Genomic DNA, 22,099 nt, shown 5'->3' with positions numbered 1-22,099 from the left:
ATTCCTCCGCCCCTCTCAGAGAGCCCGGCAAGCTACCGAGAGTATCTCGCCCGCACGGCAGAGCCTGGCAAGCTCCCTGTGACGTATTCGATATGCCAAACACAGTAACAACAAAGTCTCCAATGGAGACGTTACTGGGCCCGCTCGAGCAAATCGATGAAATGAAAGAATTAAAAGACGAAAATTTAAAAAATGGAAATTAGGAGGCGAGAGAGATAATATAGCAAGTGAAGTTGGCTGCCTTGTATGCAACCAACCTAGGTTTGATCTCCAGCACCAGCTCTGGTACTTGAGCCTAGCCAGGAATAATCCCTGAACACAGAGTTAGGCATAAGCCCTGAGCACAGTCAGTTGTGACCCTCCCCCTCGCATACTTTAGTATATCAATATATCTAAAAATATGCTTTTATAATGCCTGGGGATAGCCCAGTGGTGAAAAGTTCATCCATAAATTTGATCCTTGGTGCTGCCCTGTGAAAACTAAAGTACAGGCAGCTCTTTGTTCTCCCAGAGTGAGGTCTCCACCACACAAACTGGCATATACCAGCACTGAAATGGAATACAAGCCAGTGAGCAAAAAAATAATGTATATTAATGTCCCATAAGTGATTCCTGGTCTTTGTGACATCAACAAAAAGGGAAAGAAAGAGGGAAAAAGGACACAAGCAAATTTATATCATAAATAACAATAATAAAAATTATTATTATTATTTGTGCTTTTTGGGTCACATCTAGTGATGCACAGGGGTTACTCCTGGCTTTGCATGCAGGAATTACTATTGAGGTGCTCAGGGGACCATATGGGATGCTGGGAATCGAACCCGGGTTTGGCCGCATGCAGGGCAAATGACCTACCCGCTGTACCCACACCAGCCCAATATTTATTATTTTAAAAACATTTTTGGAGTCACACCCAGCAGTAATGGTGCTCAGGGGCACCACCAAGGTGTAGGTATGCAGTGCTGGGAATCAAACTCAGTGCCTTACATGTGCAAGGAATGTATTTGTTGCTCTACCACTTGAACCACATTCCCAGTCCTTTAAATATATATATATGTATATATATATATATTTAATTAAGGTCCAGAATCAAAAGCTCAAGTTCAGCAACTTCTCCAGAAAGAATTCTCCATGCTTAGATGTCCTGAGCATATATTGTCCTAGAGCATTTAAAAACATTGTGTGTGTGTGTGTGTGTGTGTGTGTGTGTGTGTGTGTGTGGGCGGGTGGGGGGGGGGTTCATACCAAATAGGGCTCAAAGTATACTACAGGCTCTGTGCTCAGGGGATGCTTGGGGAACATACAGTGCTTTGGGTATAACTTGCGCTTCCTGCAAACAAAATATAAATCCAGCCCATTGAACTAGCTCTCTGACTGCAGCATTTGGAAATTCTTATGGTTTGTCCCCAAGGGACAATTATTAAGACATCAAGCAAAACAGAATGTTCAGCTCCATGTTGGAGTGGAACACTTCTCTCCTCACCTCCAGTTCTAGCTCCTCTGCTCCCAAATATTTCCCAGAGGCTCATGAATCCCTGAAGATCTCCTGCTGTTGACCCACTCCTGGTCCTAAACTAAAGCTTTCTCTCCCTAAAAGAATGTTTGCCTTCGAGGGCTGGAGCAATAGCTCAGAGGGTAGGGCGTTTGCCTCGCACGCGGCTGACCCAGGTCCCCTGAGCACCAACTGTCAGGAGTAATTCCTGAGTGCAAAGCCAGAAATAACCCCTTTGCATTGCGGGGCGCTACCCAAAAAGCAAAAAAAAAAAAAAAAAAAAAAAAAAAAGAGAGAGAGAGAGAGAAAAGAAAAAGTCTGCCTTTTATTCTTTTATTCTGGTTTTCCAGATCTTTGACTTTTCGCTCAGTGAAGAAGACATGAAGAGAATTGAAGCATTGGACAAAAATGTCCGCTTTGTGGAACTGCTCATGTGAGTCTGGGGAATCTGTCATCAGTACTACCTAGAATTTGGACTGCCAAGTGTCAATCAACAAGACCCTTATGAGCCTGAACTCATTTCATAGAGAGCAATAGGGTAAAGAGTGCTGGACAGGATGTTCTTAGTATTAAAGAAATCTGGGGAAACAGATCCACTGTAGGAATATCCGGCTTTTTCCCCCCCTTTTGGGGTCACACCTGGCGATGCAAAAGGGTTACTCCTGGCTCTGCACTCAGGAATTACCCCTGGTGGTACCTATATGGGATGCTGGGAATGGAACCCGGGTTGGCCGTGTGCAAGGCAAACACCCTAACTGCTGTGCTATTGCTCCAACCCCAATTTAAAAGATTTCTGGCACTGACTTTCTATCACTGGGGTTAAGGCATGGTAGCTTAATCACCTTAAGAAGCATAAATTTATAGTGACATCTGTTAATGCAACAGGGGTCCAAGAATATTCAAACAACATATTTAATGTTTTCCTAAAAAATAAAACAATGCAATGATTATATCAGTATATCCACAAAACTAAACTGAGATGCAGGAGAGATATATGAGTATAGTAGAAATAGCACAGGGTAAGGAATCAAGAAAGTAGAGTTTTATTTTTAGAATTTAAAAATTTTCTTTTGGCATTTGCGCAACACCTGGCAGTGCTCAGGGCTTACTCCCAGCAGTTCAAGTATCATTTGGGGTGTGAGAGACGGAACTAGTTGGCCATGTACAAGCAATTGCCCCCCACACTGTACAGTCTCTTCACAAAGTACAGTATTAAACCAATGCCTGCTTGTCATATTCGGAACTTCTGGATTGTATTAGTTGAAGCAAAAATCTATAGCTCTTGAAGATAAATTTCTATTGAATATAATTAAATTAAGAAAACATAGTAAGAGAGAGTGGTTCCACAATCCACTGATTGTTTTATAGACAGCTGGTGAGATTATTTGGTTTAATGTTTGACATATTCAATACCTAATTCTAGCAACACTAGAAAAATAGCTCATTATGCCAGTAAATAACAACAATGAGCATCAAGGAGAAGCACTGAAGTCGTCAACTTAAAAAAAAAAGTATTATTTAGGGATGCTGGGCCATACTTCTTTCACAGATTTTATTCAATTGACATTTAAGAACCTTCTTTTTTTAAAAAAAATAAAAAGGTGTATTTTATTATAAAGTTTGTAGTGTCTACCAAGAACAGAATGATAGGTTTCCTGACAGGCAGGCATACACACACACACACACACACACACACACACACACACACACACACACACTAGTCTATTGATAGACTGTGTTGCCATTGTTATTTAAGATACAGATTCATCATCGACATTATGATGGAAACTTACTTTTGCAGATTTACGTTTTTAGAATCCAAGCTTTCCCTTTACAGGGGGCTAGTGAAAGGGGACATTAAAGGCTCTGACCAGGAGTCATGCCAATTGACAGTAGAGCTTTGAAGAGAACCTGTGGTCCACTGCATTGGAAGGCAGCCTGTGCCAAGTGGGTGGGAGCGTTGAGCAGACAGAGGAGGCATTGCCCTCAGAGCCTCCTGTGCTGAGCCTCCTGCCTTGCACTGGCCATGGCTTCAGAAAAAGGTGCTGACTCCAGGGAAGCAGGGGAGGAGAATGGATGAGAAACAGGGTGGGGAGGAAGAGGTCAGGGGATGCAAGACAGTTGTATATCCTGTGTGGCAAACTTTTTTCTTCGGGGGACTTGTTTTGGCAGGTGGCAAGATCATCCTGAATACCCATTTAAAGAAGAATACTGACCTCAGAGAACTACTCTGAGAACTACTCAGACAACTCCCAGATTTCCCTCTCACCTTTGCAACACAAGGAGTGAAGCTCTGCCCCCCTGAACTGGGAAGACTGTCTGAGGAGATGGTGATGGGAACAGGCTTAAATTTGTACCGTATGTGACTTTGATTTAGCAATGATTCTAATGAAATGTATCTTATTTAACTACCTATAATTACCAGCTGATATTTTATGAGCTCAATGTCTTGTGGGTTATAGGCAGAAAACCATCAGGCTTTAGAAAAGACTTTTAAGGCAGCATTTGAAGCGCATGGCTCATGAATCTGGGTACCGGCAATGTCATCCGCTTTGCTTAGCAGTTCACAGGACAACAAAGAAGTGAAGAGTCAGTGGGCACAGGGCCTGGACAGTTTGAACACAGACTCCACTACAGATGCAGCAGCAATAAAGACCTACCCTTCCAAGGGTTTCTAACAAGCAAGTCGTTTGCTCTACCTTGAGAAGAGAGAAAGCCTAGCACAGTCAAAACAAAGCTAATTAAACACCTCAATGGTCAACAAAGCTATAAAGATTTTGTTATTCGTTGCCATCTGATGTGTTTACCTTTTGCCCTTCTTGAGGGCTGGGTAATTGATGGTCTCTCATGCATCAAAGAGTCTGAGCTCCTGCATAGCTGGTGATTCATACGTCCACTGCCTGTTCATGCCCCATTCATCATACAACTATCATTAATACAGAGTGGCTGGAGACAACCGACACTGGCAAATAAAACCCTACAGCATAAACATAACCATTTTAAAGAGGAGATTTAAAAGGAGACTTTAGAAAGCGCATTGGAAAGAGCAGCATATTCAAACCATGATGCCTTAAAATATACCTTAAAAATATAATTGCGATAACTGAAAGAATACTAGCAATTTTTACCTTATGTAAAAATTTTCAGTGAATAAGATGATAGCTAGAATTCTATGACTGATATGTACTTATTTTCAATTAAAAATAGAACAATATACTTGATCCATCACATTAGAGCTCTCTTATGGAGCAAGAAAATAGCTCAATATTATATGTCCAACACTAATTGCTTTCAGATAATCTTCAATTTCCTGAAAACACATTTCTGAGAAATTATTATATAAGAAAATATTGTATGTATTGTTTTCACTGATTTCAATATTACTACTTGTAATGCTGTTCTTTGAAAAATATTTTGGTTACAAGAAAATATAAATATGCTTAAATTTGGTTACAAGAAAAAATAAAATATGCTGATTTGTTCTGTCACACAATTCTCTGTTTTGTAGCTGGGAGTGAGGGCATAAAATAATCAGAGTTAGTTCTATTTAAAAATCTTTGGTCAGGTTGAAGAGATAGAACACAGATTAAGGCACTTGGCCTAGCATGAAACTGTCACCATGACACTGGTTTGAATTTGGGCACCACATGTGGCCCCCAGGTATCCCCAGGAATGGCCCCTGAACACAGACCCAGCAGTGGCCCCTAAACATTGCTGAATGCAGCCCCAAACTGAAGATAAATCAATTAATAAAAGCTTTGGTCAAGTTCCATCCAACAATTTCTTGAGCTTTGAAATAAAAGGGAAAAAATAGGTACCATAAAGAAAGAACAGAAAGTGGAGTCCAGATCCCTACTGTTAATGTCCTTAAATATTTCAAGGGAGCTGGTGTGAAGGAAAGACCACACCCAGTGAACCATTTTTAAAATAGCATTGTGGGGCTCGAGAGATAGTATAGTTATTGGGGATTTACCTTGTACCTGGACAATCTGGGTTTGAACCTCAGCAACACCTATGGTACCCCGAGCTCTGCCATGAGTGATCCCTGAGTACAGATCCAGAAGTAATCCCTGAGCACCACTGGGTGTGGCCCTAAAACTAAAAAAACAAACCCCATAAAAAACCAAAACAAAATCTTCTAAAGGACAGGCATTGTAAAGGAATCTTGGGGGCCAGAGCAATAGTACATCAGGTAGGGTGTATGCCTTGCACATGGCCAACCTGGGTTCAGTCCCCAGCATCCCATATGGTCCCCCGAGCACTGTCAGGAGTAATTCCTGAGTGCAGAGCCAGGAGTAACTAACCCCTGGGCATAGCTGGGTGTTACCACCCCCCCACACACACACACACAAAAGAAAAGAAATCTCACATTTGTCAGAAGAAAGATAGCTGTGGATTGTTGTTGCTATCCTAACTTGCAATACCTCAGTACATTGGTTTGAAATAGGGCTGACGCACATCTGAAAATTTAGATAAAGTCAGGTTTCTGAACCTGTAACAGGAGAACATTTGGGTACAGACCATACCCAGTAAGGACACCAGGTAAAGGGCCAGGGAGATGGTTCAAAGAGCTGGTGCATATGCATGGCATGCAGAGGGCCGAGTTCGCGTCCTACCACAGCTTTCCCAGCATTGCACAGAGAGTGACTCCTGAGCATTGTCAGGTGTGGTCCAAAGAAAGCCAAATGGAACATTACCCCTTGTAGACTGATGTGGAGGTAAGAGTGGTATTCTTTTTAAAAACAGAACCCCTAAGAGTTCCAGCAAATCTTCACCCAGAAACTAGGGAAGAATCATGGACCAGTGTTTTACTCACAATCTCCGAAGGACCAACCCTGCCCACACATCACTTTAAACTTTGAATTCTTCCTCCTTAACCAGGAAGCAATATGTGTCTATTGTTTAAGTCACTCAGTTCATGGCACTTAATTGGAACAATCCTAGTCAACTTCTATACCATACCTCAGTCAATATTTCCAGGGGCCAGAAAAACCTACGGTAGGTATGGAGTTTGCTTTGCAAACAGCCAACCCAGGTTTAATTGCTGGCATCGCATACGGTGCCTTGAGCACCACCAGGAATAATTCCTCTATGTAGAGCCAGGAGTAACCCCTGAGCATTGCTGGGTGTGGCCCCCAAACCAACCAAATACAAAAGATTTCCAGGCCCGAGCTCATTTGTCACAAGTGAGATCCCCTGGGTTATAGGCCCCAGCATTAAAAAGAAAATTATCTGTCTTTCCAGTTGACAACAGCAATAAAAGCTACCTTACTTATTCATGCTTTGCTGAATCCAGGTGTCGACCACTAATACTAAATACTGAGCTCCAAGGCATAAGGTCCCAAGTTCATTTTCCAACATAGCCTGCCCCCCAGTGCCATTGGAGCCGCCCAGGTGGCCCCCTTCTATCTCTGGATCCTGAGCAGCACTTCACGACCAGATCTGAGCACTGATCTGTCTGGTTTAGTTGGCTGAGTATTGGCAGGGCGGGAGTTAGATAGCAATTTCAAATATTGACACTCATAGGAATTTGTAACACCAAAGAGACGTTTGTTAATCCAATGCAGTCTCTCTTCTGTAAACCACACCAGAGTAAACCACACCAGACAATGGGCACTGGTGGAGGGATGGGTATTCGATCATTGTATAGTTGAAACCCAAGCACAAAAAGTTTGTAAGTCTACAACTGTACCTCATGGTGTTTCACTAATAAAAATTAAAAAAAAAATAAAAGAGTGAGTAAAGGTAAAAAAAAGTCAGAAATTAAATTAAGGTACAATTTTGTATAGTTTATTTTTAATAAATGTCTAAGTCTAATCTAAAAAAAATAAAGTAAACCCCACCAGCAAAGCAATCCTTCCACTTGGTAAGAAAGAAGAGGCCAATATCAAACTTCACTCATGGGTCCATAAAACCTACAGGACAGGAGCCCAGGACTTCCTGTCTCAGCCTGTAGGTAGATAATAAACCAATTTCTGGCTGTGCTGGAGGACCCCCTCCCCCTCGCCCCCCGGCTCCATCCACCCAGAGACAGTGATTCAGAGGAAGAGACCATGGGAGGTCTAAACAATAGTTGTATCTCTGCAGCCTTCAACCCTTTTGGGGTGAACATGTCTTAGGACTCCAGTGATGGGAATTTTAAAAGACTGAGCAGAATGTTTCTGGAACTGCTGTTTCTCTGGAACTCCCTTACCATTTCCGTCTGCTCATGACAGACTGGTTACTCAACCTAGATATCTTGTGGGGGGTGGGGCTCCCATTCCTGAAAGGGATCCCTCTGAATCAGAACTGTGTTTGTTTAATGTTTCTGCCTCCAGATACTGAATACCCCAATTTTTTCTTCTCTTGGTGGGGCCACAGGTGGGGAGAAACTGATAATGATTTGTCCTGATGAACTCCTCTGGGCACTAATCTTTCAGTCATTGTGAGAGCCAAGTTGTACAGTATGATGGAAGGGAAGTAACTGTGATCTTGACAAAAGTACATGAGCCACATGAATGATACTCTTAAATCTGGCAATTAGGAAATTCTCCTACAGGTCTGGGTCTCATCTTTGGAGCATGTATTCCCCTGGATTCTGTCTTGTGAGTTGTTTGGGGGTGGGGGTAAGAGTACATTTTCGGAGCACTTGGAGCCAAGAAGGCCTTTACTTTAAGTCTCATTAAGCATCATATAGGGGGCCAGAAACGAGCATCCTTCCCAGGGGCTGGTGAAAATAAAAAAGGGAGCGATAGCACAGTGGGAGGGCGTTTGCCTTGCATGCAGCCAGCGTGTCTGAGCAGGGTTCAATTCCTCCACCCCTCTCGGAGAGCCCAGCAAGCTACCAAGAGTATCTCGCCCCCACGGCAAAGCCTAATATGCCAAACACAGTAACAACAAGTCTCAAAATGGAGACGTTACTGGGCCCGCTCAAGCAAATCGATGAACAACGAGAGGACAGTGTATGGATTATTATAGTGTATGTACATACATATATTTTGGTGGTGGCGGCGGCAGCAGCGGGCGGCAGGCACAGTGGCGGTGAGAGCAGGAAAGTGCAGTGGCCCGAGGGCTGGAGCGACATCACAGTGGGTAAGGCATTTTCTTTGCACGCGGCCGACCCAGGTTCGATTCCTCTGCCCCCTCAGAGAGCCCGCAAGCTACTGAGAGTATCTAGCCTGCACGGCAAGCTACCTGTGATGTATTCAATATGCCAAACACAGAAACAACAAGTCTCACAATGGAGGTGTTACTGGACCCACTCGAGCAAATCGATGAAGAACAGGAGGACAGTGCAACAGTGCTACATGTATTTTAACTGTGCTGTTAATTTGATAATTTATTGTTGAGCATTTTTGCACTGATTTCCATGCGTGATTGTTCTTATACATAATATTCTTTCTGATATTATTGATGCAGGTGAGGCAGAAGCGATGGTGGGGGGTCTCTGTGTTCATTTATGATTCCCAGGTTCTTCAATATTTTCAAGAATGAAAATATTGAATAATATGGATGCTTAGACTCAGAGTTGTAAAGTAGAAAAGTTTATTAGAAAATAGAAGAGAAAAAAAAAAGAGCTCTTCAAGTGGGGAGGAACTTAGTATAGGGCTAAGTTAAAAGTAAGAGTTTTGTGTAGGCCTTTTGGAAGGCCCTTTGCATTTATCAACAAATATTACAGAGAATGCAGGGAATCTCCAGGGTGGTCAGGTTGGTTTGAGTCTTTCTGGCCATCTGCCTCAGCTATTGGCCATTACTAGTCACCCTGGGAGCCTAAGCTCTGGGGCTGAATTTTATGATGAACAATTGTTAACTCCCTGTTTATCAGAAAAAAACCAGGAATTTGCAGGGAGTCAAAAATGTAGGATGGAAAAGCCAAAGTGGGACTGTTCATGGCAGCTGGCAAGGGTAAACTGAGGTTCCTTTTTCATTATTACCATTTCATTAGGAGGAGAAAGCTTGATTTTCTTTCATGTTCTTCACTAGAAAGCATATTAAATTCAAATTATTTGTTCTAGAAGTCCCAGAGGAAAATTCAGTGTCATAAAGCAGCTGCCTTACCAGTGTGAAGCCACAAATTTGATTCCTGGCTCTGCCCACATATGCCAAGCAAGATCCCTGGTAGATCTGTACAGGACCCTCCTGCACACACGTGTACAATCGCCAGCACACCATAGTCACGTTGGTGCTATCAGCACAACTAAATGTATGAGATAGTCCCTGCAGGCACAAAAACACAAGCATCACAGCCCCAAAGTGTGAATCCCAGCCAACACATGTGTGAACATCACGCAATGCACATCCGCCAGCGAGCACTACAGTCAAAATAGGCTAGGACACAACTAAGAGAGTGTGACGACAGCAATTCTGTGCACGAGCTCCACAACCAAAGGTGTGAGCCTAACAACAAGACTTGTCTGCACCCCCCACAAGCCCCTGGTCATTCCAACAGTAAGAGAGTAGCCACAAAGGGTGTTGGATCCCCAGCTGGCACTGCTCCCCAGACATCTGGATGATGTTGCCCTGTTGATTAGCTTCAGGGACACAAAAGAGCTTTGAAGACATGGGCTCAGAGGCAAAGGACAAGAGCCAAAGGTGTGCCACTGCCCCCCTATAATTCGTGATTATTGTTCATCTACTATGAGCAGGTCTGCCTGGCTCAGGTCTGTTCTCCTTGCTAGGTAGTTATGTTAATTGAGTTGTCTGCCTTCCTTTTGTCTCACCCATTGCAGTACTTCCAGGGCCTATGGACACCCCAGGGATAGTCTCAATTACCCCCCCCCCCCACACCCCTACCCCGCCCAGTGCCTATGTTAAACTTCTCCTTTGTGCTGCAGTTCCTTGCATTGTTTCCAAATCTATCACAGTTCCTCAACTTTCTGGCGATTGCTCACCCCTATATTAGGTCTGTGGAATTGGGAATAAAGGTTGCTGATTATTGTTTGGCGATCCCTTCCTCATCTATGGCCAGCCAGGGACCATCTAAGTCCCAGGGACCATCTATGTCCCTGAATGCACCAGGCCCCACTTCTTCCCCGCTCCCCCCCCCCCACACACTTCCCCCATCAATGAGTTGAGACAAAAGGGAAAGGAAAGGAGAAAGTATCTGTTTCTTCTTTTTTTTTTATAATTTATTTATTTATGAATCACTGTGGGAAAAGTTACAGAGCTTTCAGGTTTAGGTCTCAGTCATGTAAATATCAAACACATTTCCCTTTACCAATACTTATTTTTACCCGCGAACCCCAATAGAACCCCACCTCCCACCCTTCCCAATTCCTGTGAGGCAGATGAGTTCTAGTTAACACTCTATCTACTTTGACTAGATTCATTGTTTTGATAAAAGAAGCACCATTATTATTTAGAATTTACCCCCCCCCCCCAATCAGACATGCTGAAAAAGCGTTGTGAAATGATTTGCTTTCTACAGCTGGGTATTAAGAATTAAATGATGTTGCACGGCCGCAATAGCGGCTGGGCAGTTTTGGATTTCTGCTATTTTACTTATTAACCCTGGAAGTATTTCTATTAAAAGTTAGATAGTTAAAAGATTGGTTTCTGTGCTCTGGATTCGTGGCCGTGCCGGAGAGCCGCTTGTGGGGGGCAACTGGTGACCTCGGTAGGGCGTGAAGGACGGACCAGAACGCCCCCCTTCCCATAGGTCCCTGCCGCCCCCACCCCCGGCTCAAACCTGCTGTCCACAAGGCTCCCGTGCGGCCGCCATCTTTCTTTCCAGAGAGGCCAGCGCGAATGGGGCAACACCCTTTCCCCTCCGGGCAGGCATGTTGGCGCGGTTTAACACATAGTCCAGTCGCTTTTCTGCTCCAAACGGCTGGTTTTCTGCGTTAAGTCCTTGTGCTTCTGGGGCCGTGGTTGTGCCAGAGAGCTGCTCGTGGGGGGCAGCTGGTGACCTCGGTAGGGCGTGAATGACGGACCGGAACGCCCCCCTTCCCATGAGGTCCCTGCTGCCCCCACCCCTGGCTCAAGCCTGCTGTCCACAAGGCTCCCGTGCGGCCGCCATCTTTCTTTTCAGAGAGGAGAGGGCCGAAAGTATCTGTTTCTTAAAGAATTGATGTAATTTTCCTGAGAATTTCATCTTTGTCCACAGGGAGCCTATGATTTTTCTATTTTATCTGGGATCAATTTTTAAAATGAACTGTCTCCAAAGTTATCAGTGCTTTCTAATTTAATACATTCAGTTATTTTATAAATTCCTTTGTGTGTACACTCTGTGAGGCTCTATCTGGGTTGTTGGAACACAGCAGTTAATAACAGCTCCTGAGTTCTCACAGTACATGTTTCTCTGATTCAGTTCCTTTAATTTTCCTAAACTGTGGTTTCTTTCCATTTTCTAGTCTTACATTGTATATCTATGGTTTGGGGACTATCAGTTAATTAGTGATTTATCAAGTTACTTTTGCATTTTTCCTGGATTTTACTTATGGTACATTTTCCTAATAAAAGAAGAAACACTCTTTATTTTTTTAAATTCCTGATTTATTAATATCTCATTGTCTTTTTTCTTATCTCTGGTTTGATCTCTTAGTTTGTCCATAAATGTCTAGTTTCTTGGATTGGATGCCTTATTTCCTTTTACTTTTTCCTTATTTAGTCAAAGAGACATTGAATATAATGAGTTTTTCTTTCAGCATTGTTTTGGTTCAGGTTTCACATCAATTTTATTATATCTAGATAGTCTGGAATTTGGCTTTGCTTGCTCTTTGATAAATAGTTATAATAATAATTAAAACTATAATCTTAAATTCTAGAGTTGGAGCTTTATTTTCTAACTTTTATATTCTAATTTTAATTATGCTGAGCTCAGATATGATCAATCAATGTTTTAAATATTTTATAGGACTGTGACAAGATACATTCTATTTCAAAATATTGAGTCGGATCAAATGGATGTACAACTTTTATACATTTTTAGTATAGCTCAGGCCCTCCGGTTGATTGTCGATTTGCTCGAGCGGGCCCAGTAACATCTCCATTGGAGACTTTGTTGTTACTGTGTTTGGCATATTGAATACTCTCAGTAGCTTGCCGGGCTCTCTGAGAGGGGCGGAGGAATCGAACTCGGGTCAGCCATGTTGGCCGCTTATAAGGCGAACGCCCTACCGCTGTGCTATTATCTAGTATTTGAAAAACTGCTTTGAATCTTTCCTTTAGCACAGTGATTCTTAACTGGGCAATATTGCTCAATCTCCTACTCTTTGTAGGACATTTAGCAATTATCTGGAAGTATTTTTGGTTGTCACAATTATTAGCAAAACTGCATTTGTAAGTAGAAGTCATGGATGCTGTTAAACATACTATAATTCATAGACTATCCCCCATGACAAAGAATTATCTGGGTTAAAATGTCACTAGTGCTGTGACTGAGAAACCCTACTCACAAAAGAGATTTTCTTAAAGATATTAAGCATTATGTTGGCTCATAATGCATAATTTCAACTTATTGCATTTATACACAAATGAATCCATTAAAGCTCATCATATAGTACTTAAAGTAAACTACCCATCCATTATATTTCACATTGTTTTTCTTTTGCATTTTATCTTATCTGATATTATTAGATGAATCACAGGTCTCGTGTTTTTAGTATCTGAGTTTGAAATACATAGACAAATATGTTCGAATAAAAGTAAGTTAATATAGAAAACAAGAATTATAAATTATTTCCTCAGTAGGATCCAAGAAAAAATTGCTCTGATAAAATGGATTGTTATTAAATGGCATAACCTGAGAGACTAAACTGGTGATCTATTTTTCTTTATGCCCCAAATTTCCTAAAATAAGCAAAGAACCAATTAAATTACCAATTCTGTTGCACCTCTAGATTAAATGGCATCACTCATGAACCAAAAATCTCCCAACAGAAAGCAGAAGTAATTTTACTGACAAAGATGAAAGAGTAGGGTACTGGAACTGTAGCCCCAAGTACTTGCAGGAAAAAACAACTGTTGCAAAGAAAATAACAATTTTAGATCCAATTTAAGCATAGCGTTAGTTTAAAAAAAAAGTGATCTGTACTTCCTCCAGGAGAGTTTCCTCCACACACACTGCTTGGATGGACTACCAATTGTCTTTGTGCTTCAGGCAGAGACTCCATTCTAATCAAGTAAATGCAATACCAAAAAAAGATAAATTGATTACAATATCGAGACTGGAGAGAGAGGCAGGCTGGGACCTGGAAGAATTTCAAAGAGCTTCAAAAATGCAGGAGAGAAAACAGAAGAACAAGCCTCATGCATGAAGGAACCGGCAGAGGAACCCAGCTAAAAAGCAGCAGAATATAGTATTTGGCTTAGGCACCCTGTATTTCAGGATGTACATTAATTAATTACGGTCATCCTGTTATTCATCGATTTCCTCGAGCAGGCACCAGTAAAGTCTCCTTCATCCTACCCCTGAGATTTTAGAAAGCGCCATATTCAAGGTTCTTTCAGGGTCAGGAGAATGAGACACATCATTGTTACTGGTTTTTGGCATATTCAGTACTCCACGGGGAGTTTGCCAGACTCTGCCATGCGGGCAGGATACTCTCGGTAGCCTGCTGGGTTCTCCAGAGTAAGAACTAGATAATAAGAAGCCACATGGCCACTTCTGGGAGCTGGGTTTTATAGTCTCTGGGTCTTGGCCCTTGATGGAATTACATGGCGCCGGGGGCAGTGACGCCTACCTACTGGAAGATGGGGGATCTGGGTGGAGGAGGCCCAGTCCCAATTCAAGCAGGCTTGGAGATCTCAGCCCTGGGACCTGCATGCCTGGGTTCCTCTGCTGGTTCCTTCATGCATGAGGCTAGTCCGAACATGTGGAGAGTGTTGATCTTGGCCGTTGATGGGATTAAGTTGATGAAAATATAAATGTGACAAAAAATAAGAAGAGGAACATTAGGATCAGATAATCCATACCTTTTCTTGATCTTATACATAAGCTCTGATTGGTCACACGTAGCACACTATATTGATCCAGTTGGTCATTATTTGTGTGATCTGATTGATTGTTTTACATAACTAGATTGATTGTTGCAAAACCTCATTTACAAAGGGTGTAACCAATTTTATAACAGAAATAGCCGAGGAGCGAGAATACCTAACATATAGGCACAGATCACAGGATGGTTGAGTTGAGCTGCTATCCTGGATCCAGAGATTACTATTAAACTCTTGGGAGCTGTAAGTAAATAGCTGTAATATGAAAGCTATCTCGTGATTAGCATGCTACTTACAATCCATGAGACCCTAGAAGTTAGCCATACACACTCTCATTTGGCACCCAATGCAAAACACTTGAAAACTCTACAGTAAGCTCAAGGAAACATATCCTAGCAATCATCAGAACTGCTTGGAAGTAAGAATGGAAATTGCTCTCCAAGGAAATTTTCCAAATTTTCTCCAAGGCTGTATTAAAGGCCATGTGGGATCTGGTCCTCAGTGGTGGCTGTTGAGTTTGTGGGACACATATTTAGACCCACTTCATACCTGGACATAAGGTCGAGTCACTTCTGAAGTTCAATGCATAGTCAGACAAGACCTATGATTGAATATTTCCTGGTCCTCATAACCCTTCTATGTGTCTGTCTGCCTGTGCCCTTTGAGCACTCTTCTTAGTGTCCAGAAGAGCTGTCCTGAAAAGTCAGCAGTTGCTTCCACTTCTTAGAAGACAGAATTTGACTTTTAGTCTATGTGGTAAGTAAAACTTGCCCAGGTTTTGACTGAATTGGTTAAGCTGATATGGGAGCACTACAGAATTTAGAACAATGGTGGATTGTTCAACCCTTTCTTTGTAGCTGGTCTAGATTGGCTTATGACTATTATTCAATTCGTTGATTCAGATCAGAGGTGTTCATGCATACCCTCTGTGTTCTACCTCAGATGTTCATATACTGAGCAAAGGCTCTGCACTAATCCCCTGGTTTCTTATCTAGGAGGGGACAGTTATTCTTGCCTCCTCCACTACTAGATGTTTACCTATGCAACAGCAATTCTGAGGCTTGTCTTGGGCTTCTTAGCTGAAGAACAGCATTTTTTGGACCCTCTGCTAGGTATTCACCTATGGGGCATCTGTTTTCTGCATCACCATTGAGCATTTACCCCTAGGTCTGTCACTCTAGGCCCTGCACCTGGGTCTCAGTATTACTCTTGGGTGTTGGTTTACGAATTGGCAATCTCCGACTCCACCTTCACTCATAAGGAGGCAACCTCTGACTCCTCCATGACTCATGAGATGGCTGTCTCCAGCTCCACTCTCATACACTCTCATGGCATTTTCAGGATCCATCACTTGCTGTATATCCAGGGAATATTTCTCTCAACCTTTCCCCCAGGTGTTTATTCGTGGGGTAGAAACATTGTACATCCCCTTTAAAGATTAAACCAAATACAAACAGCTTTATTCACCAAGTCCCTGGATAAAACTACACATACTGGGTAAGAACTCTAAGACTGTTACTTAGCATGACGTTTCTGCTTCTATGTGTTGCTTCCCTGGGTAAAAATATTACATTGGCTGATGTGTTTAAGTCCATGAGATGAAGGGATACTGTTCATGGGATATACCCACTGGTGACAACTTTCAGGATTGGAAGCATCAGGCTGCCCTCACACCACAGGTGGCCACTTTTGGGTCCACCCTGATTCAGAGGGGTGACAGGAGATTTTTAGCTCTGTCCTCACATGGGGCGGAAACAGCTTCCAGCTCTACCTTGGTGAAGGGACTTCCAGTGGAGGACCCTGGTACTGTGCTCATACAAGGCAATTTCCTGGCCTCTTGTACTCCAGACAGCAGTAGATTTTCAGCCACACTGTGCCCCTAGCAATGCAGCAGTTTTCAACTTTATCCTGGCATGCTGATTCCTGGACCCATTGCTCTAGGTCTCAAAAAATTGAACCCCACAATCCAAGATGCCTTTTCCATCTCCAGATGTAATAGAAGGGGGCTTGGTTGTTCTTCATATCTACTTGGAGCTACCTTGGGTAGGTGGTGGTGGAGGACACCTTCTCTGGTTTCTAATTCAGTCTCCCAGAATCACGTTCTGTAGCCCTGCTCTAGTTAGTACCATGCGTGTCTAACACCACCAGCACTGGGTGATGGTTCTCTCCGTTATGCCTGTGGGTTTTTACTTAGAGGGCAGTAGTTCCCTGTTCCATGCCCACAGGTTCCCACTCATGTGACATTGTCTCTCTGGTTCATGGGACTGTTTATTTTTTATCTACTGAGCAGCAATTTGCTGGTCTAAGAATGCAGCGATGACTCCAATAGGTTCTCACCCATTTGGTGATAATAAATATCTAGGTTTGGTAAGAGATGGGATGATTTGTTACTGAGAACCTCTTCTGCTTGTGTGTTTATTGATTCATAATGCAGGTTACCCTAATATCAGGAAGGAGCTTAAAAAACAATCCCCCAGTTTAAAAGTTTGGGTGAGCTATTAAAATTGGCTTCCTCAAGAAGATTATTACTGAGAACAAGAAGAGGATCAAAGGGTCCAAAAGGAGAGTCAAGTTCTTGAGTGCAGCTCTTAGAATCTCACAAGTTAGCTCTGACTTTTTTTTCTCTCACTCAAAGGAAAAGCATTACTTCTGACACCAGAAAGGACACTGGGAAGCAAGTGTCAAAATAAGAAAAGGCCCCCACTGAGACCTGCCTGAGGCATAGAGAGGATCACTGGGTGCCAGACTCTCCCCTGGGTCAAAACATGCTGGGTGGGACAGTCAAAGTTCATATGTTCTCACCAAATGATTATTGGAAGGGCCCTGGGCTTCTGGTAGCACAAAAACAAATCATCAGTATTTTGAAGGGTAGTCTAGGATAACACAAGATGTGGCATACAAGACACAAATAGCAAAGTGAGTTGGGAGACAATAGGCAGAGACAATAGCAAGTAAGTTGGTGGATAAAAGAGCAGTTCAGGAAGCCAAAAAGTCATCTGAGGGCTAGAGAGAAAGTTCAATGGGCTGGGTGCATTTGTGCATGTTGGAGGCCCAGATTTGATGTCTGGTAACCCGAGGTCCCCCTTGCACTGCCAGCATTAACCCTTGGCACAGACTCAGGAGTAGTCTTTACGTCCTACTGGATGTTGACCCACCTACAGTCTCCCACACATGCAAAAAAAGCAAACGTACACACACACACACACACACACACACTACACACACACACCACACACACACAAACCAACCAAAACACAGACAGCAGTCTTGGCTTTTGTCTCTCAACCAGATCTCAGGGACATTTGCCCCTCCAAGATGAAGAAAAACCAGTCTTGGGCAGTAAACTGAATATATGTAGAGAGGGCATGAGAGTCTGGGATGGCAACACTGAATCTGCCTCAATTTTTTTTTGTTTTGGAGGTTCTTCAAGGGCCTCCATGACTCCAGTAATTTTGGGAGAGACAAATTCTATATCTAAAGTCATTTTATCTTCTTGAGGGCAGGGGTAGGTGGATAACTATCTAAAAGTTTAGAACAGGTTTGCCTGAGTTGTGAAACTTGTGCTCATATCAATCCAAAGGGTGCTTAACCTCCTAAGTTAATCATTAATATACAGAGATATGAACCATATACCAGAGAGGATTAGCAAACTAGATATTACTCAATTTTCATCACAAGGTGGGTTCAAATACCTATTAGTCCTTATGCATACATTTTCATAAGTATAGAGGTATGCCCACCAGGCTTAGACACTTCTTCAGGAAATAATTCTTTTTTTAAATTAATTTTTATTAGTGAAACACCATGAGGTACAGTTGTAGACTTACAAATTTTTGTGGTTGGGTTTCAATTATACAATGATCAAATACCCAGCCCTCCACCAGTGCCCATTATCCACCACCATGGATCCCAGTATCCCTCCAACCCCCATCCCCCCCACCCCACCCTGCCTCTGTGGCAGGGCATTCCCTTTTGTTCTCTCTCTCCTTTTGGGTGTTGTGGTCTGCAAAAGAGGCATTGAGTGGCAATCATGTTCGGTCTATAGTCCACTTTCAACAAGCATCTCCCATCCTGGGAGGATCCTCCAAACACCCCTTATTTGGTGCTTCCTTTCTGTCTAAGCTGCCCTTTCCCCTAGAATGCCCGACTGGCTTCTAAGTCATGGAGTAATTCTCCTGGTACTGATCTTGGCTATTCTTGGGTAGTAACCTACTGTTTTGTTACTTTATGTCCCCCAGATGAATGCAATCTTTTTATGTCTATCCCTCTTTTTCTGACTCATTTCGCTTAGCATGATACTTTCCATGTAGTACCACTTGTATGTAAATTTCATGACTTCATCTTTTCTAACAGCTACATAGTACTCCATGGGGTAGATGTACCAAAGTTTCTTTAACCAGTCATCTGTTCTCGGGCACTCAGGTTTTTTCCAGATTCTGGCTATTGTAAAGAGTGCTGCAATGAACAAACAAGTGCAGATGTCACTTCGACTGTACATTTTTTCCTTTCTGGAATATATTCCCAGGAGTGGTATTGCTGGGTCAAATGGGAGCTCAATTTCTAATTTTTTGAGAATCGTCCATACTGTTTTCCAGAAGGGCTGAACCAGTCGGCATTCCCACCAACAGTGAAGGAGTGTCCCTTTCTCACCACATCTGCGCCAGCATCAGTTGCTTTTGTTCTTTTGGATGTGGGCCAGTCTCTGAGGTGTGAGATGGTATCTCATTGTGGTTTTAATCTGCATCTCCCTGTTGATCAATGATGTAGAGCAATTTCTCATGTGCCTTTTTGCCATTCGGATTTTTTCTTTGAGAAAGTTTCTGTTCATTTCCTTGCCCCATTTTTTTATGGGGTAGGATGTTTTCTTCTCGTGGAGTTCAACGAGTACTTTATATATCCTTGATATCAACCCCTTGTCAGATGTGTATTTGGCAAATATTCTTTCCCATTCTGTAGACTGTCTTTGTATTTTGGTCACTGTTTCTTTTGACGTGCAGAAGCTTCTTAGTTTAAGATAGTCCCATTTATCTATCTCTGTTTTCACTTGCTCGGCCAGTGGTGTGACATCTTTGAAGAAACCATTAGCTCCAATGTCATGAAGGGTTTTGCCAACTTTGTCTTCAATGTACCTTATGGTTTCCGGTCTGATGTTGAGGTCTTTATTTCATTTTGATCTTACTTTTGTACATGGTGTTAAGCAGAGTTCTGAGGCCACTTTTTTGCATGTAGCCGTCCAGTTTTGCCAGCACAATTTGTTAAAGAGGCTTTCCTTACTCCACTTCACATTTCTTGCACCTTTATCAAAGATTAGATGATCATATGATTGAGGGGAGATGTCAGTATATTCAACCCTGTTCCAATGGTCTGCAGCTCTGCCTTTGTTCCAGTACCATGCTGTTTTAATTATTACTGCTTTATACTAGAGTTTGAAGTTAGGGAGGTTAATTCCTCTCATTTTCTTTTTTCCCAAGAATTGCTTTAGCTATTCATGGGGGCTTATTATTCCATATGAATTTCAGAAGTGTTTGCTCCATTTCTTTGAAGAATGTCATGGGTAACCTTACAGGGATTGCATTGAATTTGTACAATGCTTTGGGAAGTATTGCCATTTTGAAAATGTTAATTCTCCCGACCTATGAACAGGGGATATCTTTCCATTTTCTCATGTCCTCTTTTATTTCCTGAATTAGCGTTTTGTAATTTTCTTTGTATAGGTCCTTCACTTCCTTAGTTAAGCTGATTCCTAGGTACTTGATTTTCTGGGGCACAATTGTGAACGGGATTGTTTTTTTCATGTTGCTTTCTTCTCTCTCACTCTTTGCGTATAGAAAAGCCATGGACTTTTGGGTATTGATTTTATAGCCTGTAACTTTACTATACAAGTCTATTGTTTCTAGGAGTTTCTTGGTGGAGGTTATAGGGTTCTCTAAGTACAGTATCATATCATCTGTGAATAGTGAGAGCTTGATTTCTTCCTTTCCTGCCTGAATGCCCTTAATATCTTTATCTTGCCTAATCGCTATTGCAAGTACTTCCAGTACTATACTGAACAGCAATATTCCAGTACTATATTGAACAGTGGAGAGAGTGGGCATTCTTGTCTCGTTCCTGATCTTAGAGGGAAGGTTCTCAGTTTTTCCCCATTGAGGATGATGCTTGCTATAGGCTTGTGGTAGATGGTTTTAACTATATTGAGGAAAGTCCCCTTTATCCCCATTTTGGCTAGGGTTTTCATCATAAAGCGGTGCTGGATCTTGTCAAATGATTTCTCTGCATCTATTGATATGATCATATGCTTTTAATCTTTTCTTTTGTTGATATGATAGATTATGTTTTATTTCTGAACATTAAACCATCCTTGCATCCCTGGGATAAATCCTACTCGGTCATGATCTTTTTGATGAGTTGTTGGATTCTATTTGCTAGTAGTTTGTTGAGGATCTTTGCATCTGTGTTCATCAGGGATATCGGCCTGTAATTCTCTTTCTTTGTGGTACCTCTGTCTGCTTTTGGTATCAGGGTAATATTTGCTTCATAGAAACTGTTCGAAAGTGTTTTTGATATTTCAATTTTGTGGAAAATCTTAAAGAAGATTGGGAGTAAGTCCTCTATAAAGATTTGGAAGAATTCACTAGTGAATCCATCCGGGCTGGGACTTTTTTTTTTGTAGGAGCGGGTAGGGCGTTCGCCTTACACGCGGCCAACATGGCCGACCCGAGTTCGATTCCTCCGCCCCTCTCGGAGAGCCCGGCAAGCTACCGAGAGTATTCGATATGCCAGACACAGTAACTACTATTTATTCAGCCACTGATTAGCTGATTGAATTGTGCATAAACTCCACCTTACTTTTTTTTTCATTTTTTACAATTTTATTTATTGATTCACCGTGAGAGCAGTTACAAAGCTTTTGGGTCTAAGTCTCGCTCATACAATGAAACACCCGTACCTTCACCAGTGCGTATTCTCTACCCCCAACAACCCCAGTATACCCTCATCCCACAACTTCCCCCTACCTGTGGGGCAGATGATTTCCACATTACTCTCTCTCTACTTTGATCACATTCAATATTTCGACACCAGACCCACCATTATTATTTGAGATTTTACCCCAACATTCAGATCTGCTGAAAAGACAACAATAGTCAATTTGTGTTCTTTTGCTGGTTATGAATAACATATGATGTTGCGTGGCTGCAGCAGGGCCATGTGGTTTTGAAATTCTGAAGTTTTAACACTTAAATCTGGAGGGATTTCTGCCAAAAGCCACTGGGTTTCAAGATCTGCTCCTGAGTCTCTGTGATCATGGCCGTTGAGCAGCTTGATCAGGAGCCAGAGAGGCCGTTCGTGGGTGAAGACTTGGGGTCTCGTTGGAGTGGGGAGGACAGGCCCGGCTCCACCCCATCCCGTGAGGCCCAACAAGTTTAGTCACTGCGGGCCCAAGCCTGACTGTCCAGTGGCCTCTGGAGGATGATGGCCACCGAGCCACCAGAAGGAAACAGGCAGAGGGACAGCACCCTTTCTCCCCTGGGGTGGCCTGGCGACAGTAACATACTGCAGGGTCCAGACACATTTCTGCCAAAAGCCGCTGGGTTTTGAGATTTGTTTCTGAGTCTCTGGGATCAAGGCTGTTAAGCAGCTTGGTCAGGAGCCAGAGAGGTCATTCATGGGCGATGACTTGCAGTCTCATTGGGG

General features: G+C 42.6%; 1 protein-coding gene across 1 annotated transcript in view; it reads left to right on the top strand.

Annotated features, from left to right (window-relative positions):
* The window catches only part of AKR1D1 (aldo-keto reductase family 1 member D1), a 74,935-nt gene extending 69,959 nt beyond the window's left edge, over window positions 1-4,976 (top strand). Inside the window, exons 8-9 of the mRNA XM_056123995.1 lie at window positions 1,843-1,925; window positions 3,665-4,976. Of these exons, the coding sequence (XP_055979970.1) occupies window positions 1,843-1,925; window positions 3,665-3,707 (126 nt within the window). The 3' untranslated portion in view covers window positions 3,708-4,976. The remainder of the gene's footprint in view (window positions 1-1,842; window positions 1,926-3,664) is intronic.
* The last annotated feature ends 17,123 nt before the right edge of the window (window positions 4,977-22,099 follow it).

The sequence above is a fragment of the Sorex fumeus genome, unplaced genomic scaffold (assembly GCF_029834395.1).
Source record: "Sorex fumeus unplaced genomic scaffold, SorFum_2.1 ptg000048l, whole genome shotgun sequence".
NCBI classification, from domain to species: Eukaryota; Metazoa; Chordata; class Mammalia; order Eulipotyphla; family Soricidae; genus Sorex; species Sorex fumeus.
Note: the sequence above shows the minus strand (reverse complement) of the source record. Positions and strands in the feature narration are given on the sequence as shown.